General features: G+C 32.0%; 1 protein-coding gene across 1 annotated transcript; it reads left to right on the top strand.

The window, feature by feature from the left end:
• The first annotated feature begins 777 nt into the window (after positions 1-777).
• Positions 778-5,974, top strand: LOC149551045 (ent-kaurene oxidase 2-like). Its single transcript, XM_089789622.1, has 8 exons — positions 778-895; positions 1,295-1,458; positions 1,711-1,872; positions 2,124-2,264; positions 2,569-2,829; positions 3,619-3,780; positions 3,877-4,071; positions 5,660-5,974. The coding sequence occupies exons 1-8, from the start codon at positions 778-780 to the stop codon at positions 5,972-5,974; spliced, it is 1,518 nt and encodes a 505-aa protein (XP_089645748.1).
• Positions 5,975-7,911: the final 1,937 nt, after the last annotated feature.

Genomic DNA, 7,911 nt, shown 5'->3' with positions numbered 1-7,911 from the left:
AACATAAAAATATTAAGAAGACACAAATAAATTTCCTTGTCAAGTTTCTTTTTCTAAATGAAAATCATCTAAATATGATTACTAAAGTACATAACACTTTCCATAAATAATTATAAAATCTTATTAAATAGAAACACAAAATATATCACTACTATACTGGTCAAAAGACACTTGGTATGATATTACATTCATATTGTAATTTCCCGGATGGTGCTGAGTTCAAAGAAAAATAAAAAATTATATATCACCTGTATTATGTTCTTATCACCTGCACTAATCTAAGAACATACAAGCAATCACAATTGTAGAGACAATTTTTTATTATTTAAGGTGGAAATGCAGAAAAGACTATTCCAGTTAATATTTTATTATTTAAGTTGGAAAAGCATAAAAGACTAATCCAACTAATATTTTATTAAGATTGAAATGTAGCAACAATTAATTGGAAGAGATACGAGAACATTATTTGTCACCTGCATTATGTTCTTATCATCTGCACTAATCTAAGAACATTCATGAAATCACAATTGTAGATACAATTTTATATTATTTAAGGTGGAAATGCACAAAAGGCTAGTCCAACTAATATTTTATTAGAATTGAAAGGTAGCAACAAATAATTGGGCAAGAGATACGTTAGATCCAGGGTAGACTTACATGATAATAAATAGTTTTTATACAATTGTTTTAACTATTGTTTACCCATTGCTTCTCTATATATACGAGGGAGGGGAGCTCATATCATGTATCCCTGGAAGTAAGCAGTAGTTGAGCAACATGTTCAGCTTATATTTGTTTGAAGCTTGGACTGCCATTCAGGCTGTATTGGTGGTGGGCTTACTGCTCATTGCCATCAAATCTAGATCCTCATCAAAGAAGAAGAAATACCCACCTGGTTAGCTTTTATGTTTCTACCATTCTTATCTTTGTTTTCTAACTTAAATGTGATAATCTGAAAAAACTATGATAATTTCTTGTATTCTTATCTTTGTTCTCTATCATCATCTTAAAAACTGTGATATTTCTTGCATTCTTATCTTTGTTCTCTAACTTTTAAATGTGATTTCAGCTGAAAAAACTGTGATATTCTTATTTTTCCTCCACTCTGAAAAATCCGCAATATTTCTTAGCATTTTTATTTTTGTTCTCTAATCTGAAAAGCTGTGATATTTTGCAGCTTATCTCTGTTCTCTATTTTGAAAAAACCTGTGAAGTTTCTTGTATTCTTATCTTTTGTTCGCTAACATTAAAATGTGATTATAATTTGAAAAAACTATGACTGTGATAAATGCAGTTGTGGGTGCATGGATGGTTGTGAGAGACCTTGTTATGTTCAAGGATAAGGTGCCTCACAGAACATTCTATCAGTGGGCTAAATTGTATGGTCCTGTTTATTCTGTTCGGACCGGGCTTAAATCTGCTGTTGTTGTATTGAATTCAGCCAAAGCTGCAAGACAAGTAAGTTGCTCTTATTAATCTGCCTACTTGTAATCTCAGTCATCTTTTTCCTTTGCATTCAGAGAGGTGTGTGTTGATGGCATATCAGTTTATAAAGATATCAATGATTGTTATTTATAAATTATAAGTTTTTAGTTTTAGTTCTCCTTTTCGTTCCCAATGATGGATAAGAAAATTTGAGCGCTTTGATATAATTATAAACCCATTATTGTTTTTGGTTCAAAGTCCTAAGAATGTAAATGTGGGTTGCAGGCCATGACAGACCATCATTCATCTATAACAGCAAAGAATCTGACAACAGCCTTGAAAGTGTTGTCTTTGGACCAAGCAATGGTGGCCTTGTCTGACTATGGCAGAGATCATCGATTAATGAAGAAACTCATGGTCTCTCACCTCCTCGGAACAAGTCCTCAAGTAATGGCTTCAAATGTTTTTTTTCTTTCTTTTTTAACAATCATCTTTTTCCCAATCACCTTTTTTAACAATCATCTTTTTTTTTTAGCAATCACCTTTTTTAACAATCATCCAATCATCTTCTTTAACAATCACCTTTTTCAATCTTCTACTTCTTTCCATACCCATCTACTTAAAAGTTTAAATTTTTTCTTTTCCTCTTTCTGATAAGTACATCTAACATATGTTACTACGTCTACTTGTGCAAACAGAGAAACAATGCGTTCATGAGAGAGGAAATGGTGAAGAAGCTGATAGCTTTCACATATCTTGAGCTGAAGGAGGCTCCCAATGACACTGTGAACATGAGCAACATCATTCTTCAGCACTTGTTTCCATTTGCTCTCAATCAAGTAACTTTCCAAACCACACTAATCTATGATGTAGAAGCACTTTATTTGAAACGTCTTAATCTTTAACAGTATTTATGGCTTATCCATCAACTAAATTTGTATAGTTTTATGGAAAGAAGTGGCAAAATGTATGTTGGATCACTTGCGGTATTTTTTTTATATATAAAAAGGTCAATAGTTCAACTGTACCAAGAAAAATGTTTGTTTACATATTTGTATCATAAAGAAAAACAAACTACTGTTACCACCCATTTTTGTTTCTAGTTGAAATAGAAAAGTTGATTCTATTTGTCATGCATTACAGGTGATAGGCAGAACTGTAGAACCCTTACAAGTTGAAGAGTTGGGCAGTGAAGTTTTATCATTGCATGACATGTACAATCTCATTGTTGGGGATCCTGGAAATGCTGCTCTGGAAATCAATTGGAGAGAATTCCTTCCTCTTGTAAATAGATGGCTTCCCAATAGAAAATTACACAAAATGTTAAACAATGTGGTAAGGAGGAGGTCAGCACTTGTGAGGGCTCTCATTCGCCAAGAAAGAGAACTCCTATCCTCTGGAAAGGTACCATTTTGAACTCGCTACATACATGAATGGTTAATTTGGTGCTGGTTTTTATATATACAATTTGACTTATTGTGAAAAATAACTTATATTACTCAGATGCTGGATCAACTTGTGGACCAGGATAAAGCTATGTAGTTCTCTTTGTTTCTTGTGTTGTTCAGCTCTCTTTGATATTCAATGAAATTTTTACCCCTCTTTTAGTTAAAAAAAAAAAAACTTATATTAAATAATTCAAACTAAGAATATCATGGTCAGTTTTATAATTTTGACCATTAAAGATACCTTTTCAATATTCCACCATTTGACTTTTGGACTCTGCTAGCTAATAGTCAAGTTGGCACTTCTTTTTATATGCAAGGTGAGAAAGGATTAAAAAACTGTCTCACAGAAAGCATATATTTATGTTCAGTTAAGATATTTTTTACAACAAATCAAATTATGATATTGTGATCAGTATTAGCTGTGTAGTTTTCTAGTCAGAAAACTACTCATTGATCAATGATTTATGAGTAGCGGTTTTATAAGAATTCATTTCATATGAGATAGAATGGAGCACTTTGTATTCATTTCATCTAGGTGATACTCATAGAGAGAAGATGCGATGAGGACGAAGCCGGATTCTTGTGAACAACTAATGAATCAGCATAGATCAATGAATTTGACTCAAAAAAATACACATGCTGAATCACAATAACAATATAGTAATCTTTCAAATGTATTATTGTCTACTTATGTTTTCGATAATGAAATCTAATAAATGTTTCACTGAATTATTAATGAGTGAAGGAATCAAAAGGATATTTGGACATGCTGCTAAAGGAAGGGGAGATTTTGAGTGAAAGGCAGCTAGAGACTGCAATATGGGAGCCTGTAATTGAAAGTACTACCACAAGTCACGTAGCTATGGTTTGGGCTTTCTTCAACCTTGCCAAGCATCCTCATGCTCAGGTACTTTCTTTTTTGCAATTTTTTTGCATTTTTATCAATGATGTCTTTCTATTTCAATAGAAATTTTCTAATACCCTTTACAATTTTCAACAACAGGAAAGACTTTACAAGGAGATAGAACAAGTATGTGGGAAGAAGGCAGTAGAAGAAGAGGATTTGGGCAAACTGCCATATTTGAAAGCAATATTTTATGAGACAGTACGTAGACATTCTCCTTTGCCTCTTGTGCCACTACGTATTGTGCATCAAGATGTGGAGATCGACGGCTACCGTGTTCCAGCAGGATGGGAGGTATAATCTTAAGGCTAATTAAAAACCACATATTGAATAAAGCATATATATAGATAACTCTGTTGTTAATTAAACAAAAAGCCAGAATTATTTATTATGTATGATATATGTTAAGTCTCTATTGTAAACATCACACACTCATTATGAGCTATCCACAACCTCTCTTGTCAGCCAATGATTCCCCTTCCCTTTGTCATAGTAGGGCCGGCAAATGAGGAACTAAAAACTTCCTAGGAGTAGGATGACTCCTTACACAATAGTCATTATTAACTTATATCAAATCTTGATTTTTTTCTTAGTATGTGACGTTTAAGGGTGACCTTGGTAAACAAACTAATCAATTGAAAGATTTTGTGATATATACATCACATACTAAGAAAAAAATCAAGATTCCATATAAGTTAATAATGACTATTGTACAAGGAGTCATCCTACTCCTAGGAAGTTTTTAGTTCCTCATTTGCCGGCCCTACTATGACAAAGGGAAGGGGAATCATTGGCTGACAAGAGAGGTTGTGGATAGCTATCCACAACCTCTCTTGTCAGCCAATGATTCCCCTTCCCTTTGTCATAGTAGGGCCGGCAAATGAGGAACTAAAAAATCCACAACCTCTCTTGTCAGCCAATGATTCCCCTTCCTTTTGTCATAGTAGGGCTGGCAAATGAGGAACTAAAAACTTCCTAGGAGTAGGATGACTCCTTGTACAATAGTCATTATTAACTTATATCAAATCTTGATTTTTTTCTTAATATGTGACGTTTAAGGGTGGCCTTGGTAAACAAAATAATCAATTGAAATATTTTGTGATATATACATCACATACTAAGAAAAAAATCAAGATTTGATATAAGTTAATAATGACTATTGTACAAGGAGTCATCCTACTCCTAGAAAGTTTTTAGTTCCTCATTTGCCGGCCCTACTATGACAAAGGGAAGGGGAATCATTGGCTGACAAGAGAGGTTGTGGATAGCTCGTTGTAAACATCACACACTCATTATGAGCTATCCACAACCTCTCTTGTCAGCCAATGATTCCCCTTCCCTTTGTCATAGTAGGGCGGCAAATGAGGAACTAAAAACTTCCTAGGAGTAGGATGACTCCTTGTACAATAGTCATTATTAACTTATATCAAATCTTGATTTTTTTCTTAGTATGTGACGTTTAAGGGTGGCCTTGGTAAACAAAATAATCAATTGAAAGATTATATATATATATATATATATATATATATATATATATAAAAGCCATTATGTATATTTTTAAGTCCTAACACTAATAAGAAAATAAATAGTCAATATCAGATGTATTGTTTAGGATTAAAAAAAAATAACTAAAAGATAATAAAATGAATGGTGAAAAACAATGGACATTAACATTAAATGTTCATAGTTCTCAAATCTAAAACTTTTAAGCACAATATGTATCATTTATATTTCTATGCATCAATATTATTGAAGCTCTCTTACAATTAAATTAAAAGTATTATATTTTTTTATTATTTCTATAAGTGAAGCAATCTTTTTGGAAAATATGTTTAGTTATATTTGATCATTTACTAATTTATTATTATTGTTTATTTTTCAGATATTAATTAATATATGGGGAGCAAATAATTATGAGGGAGAATGGAAAAATTCAGAGGAGTGGAAGCCTGAGAGACAACTGAAGTTTCCAGTAGAAGAGGATATTTATAGGACCATGGTATTTGGAGCGGGGAATAGATTGTGTGCAGGATGGGCACAGGCAGTGACAATAGCATCCTTGGTTATTGGGAGGATTGTTCAAAACTTTGAATTGAAAATGCCACTAGGACATGAGGAAGACTATGAAACAATAATAAATACAGGAACTCACAAGCTACACCCTCTCTATTCAATTCTCACTCCAAGAAATGTCTAATTCATGTCTCCATGTTCTAGTCTTTTGATAATCACATTATGCCATCTTTTATGATGCTTAATATCTTAATTGTACGTATTAAAAGTTTTACTTATATTCAAAAATTTTAGCTCTCTTTGTGCAAACCATCATTTACATCTATTTTGGAAATCAAAGGAAAATTTGTTTATGGGAAAAAACACCATTTTCATACCTAACCTTAAAAACAATATAGTAAATAATATTAAAATAAAGTCTCGTAAACTGAGTAAGAATGTTTTAAATTGTATCATTTTTTGCTAGATGTTAGATTGCATCATTTCTATTTTTTTTCAAAATTTAAACTAAATAAACTTACTTAATAATTATTTTTATCAAGCATTAATCTTGGATTGGAAACTATGCAACACGATGTGCAATTTTATTGAAACTTTTACTATGAATTATTTCTTCCTTATGGTCTTTAATCTTCTCATGTTAGTTTTAATGTCTATTTGAACTAATATTGTATTTGGGTTTAAAAGAACATTTTCTTATTTCTTTGAGGGAGGAAGAGCTTGTTCATACCATACGTTGTATGACTTCATTTGAATTTTTAAGTTTATCTAGTTTGGGGACTCTAATGTGTAACCATAAACCCATTTTTGATGTATAATAGAGTAAAAAATTTATACTCATCATAAAATTATAAATATATTTGTTTTATGGAAACATCTTAACACAAAAAATAGTAAAAGTAGACCTTGCCTTGTAAATTTTTAAAATAAATGAATAAATTTGACTAAATGTACTATTTAACTATATACACATAATCTATTATAAAGTAAGGCACCTACACACCTATGTGATTTAGAATAACTTCCTAACTTCACTAGAAGAATGATATGCTAATACATAATTATATTTATGTAAAAAAACTTAAACACCCAATAAATAAACTTGCTAAAAATTCCCAATTTACATAAATAATATTCAATATACTAGAACTATCTATCTATCTATTGGATAATAGATTGTCCTTTTCTTGAAAATGGTCTTAGCCTCAACTCTTTGCCCAAAACTAAAGGAATAAACAAATGCTAGCATAATGGGTCTAGGTAGGTGCTATATCAAAGACCCCTGAATTTTAAGGGTACAACTTCCCTCTAGAATTATTTTCAATCTATTCTGGTCCTACAACTAACATAAAGGTACGCTTTTAACTTGAGAGAAATAGAGGAAGAACCAAGTAACCTATAACTATAGGATACTCAGGTAGATTTTAGGACTATCTTTGAACTACTATCTACTTCTACATGCATCTGAAGTAACCAAATGAAAACACAATAAAAATTGGAATGGTTCATGACTGTAATGGATCATAGTCCATGTGAAAACCACTATCAGTGACTTCCCAATTAGTTCACATTCCAATCCTCAAATAAACCAACATGCTTGGCTTGATAGTAAGGTGACAATGAAAGAATCAAAGTGACAATTAGTCATGAGAACTGCTTACCCCAATAAGCTATCAAGACTCAGATGATTCCCAACCCTTTCACCAATCAACCCTCTCTCTACAACTTCGAGTCTCACTCAGTAGTCCTAGCTACTGGGGGAAGATTGCATAGAAAATTGTCTGATCCCTTTCTATTAACTTATAAAAATACATATATCGGCCCCCCTCTTAGGGTTCTTGGTCAGTTATATATTCATTAGTTACAATCAAAGATCACTTGAATCAGTTAGGAATCAATAGTCATTTGTTACAATTTCTAATTTTAGAGATCAATGGAGAAAGACTATTCAATTTCCATTTGTAGGTAGTAATAATTATTTTAATAACATCCTAGGCATTTGGTTTTAACATCTTGATGTTTCTATAGATGTGTGGCATCTATCTCGATCTCTGCAATCCATGGCTAAATCAAAATCTCTTCAAAATGGTTCACATTCCTCTCTAATTTCGTAGAAAACCT

The sequence above is a fragment of the Cupressus sempervirens genome, chromosome 6 (assembly GCF_028749045.1).
Source record: "Cupressus sempervirens isolate cs-2001-9-10 chromosome 6, ASM2874904v1, whole genome shotgun sequence".
Taxonomy (NCBI): Eukaryota; Viridiplantae; Streptophyta; class Pinopsida; order Cupressales; family Cupressaceae; genus Cupressus; species Cupressus sempervirens.
This window is presented reverse-complemented; position numbering and strand designations above follow the sequence as displayed.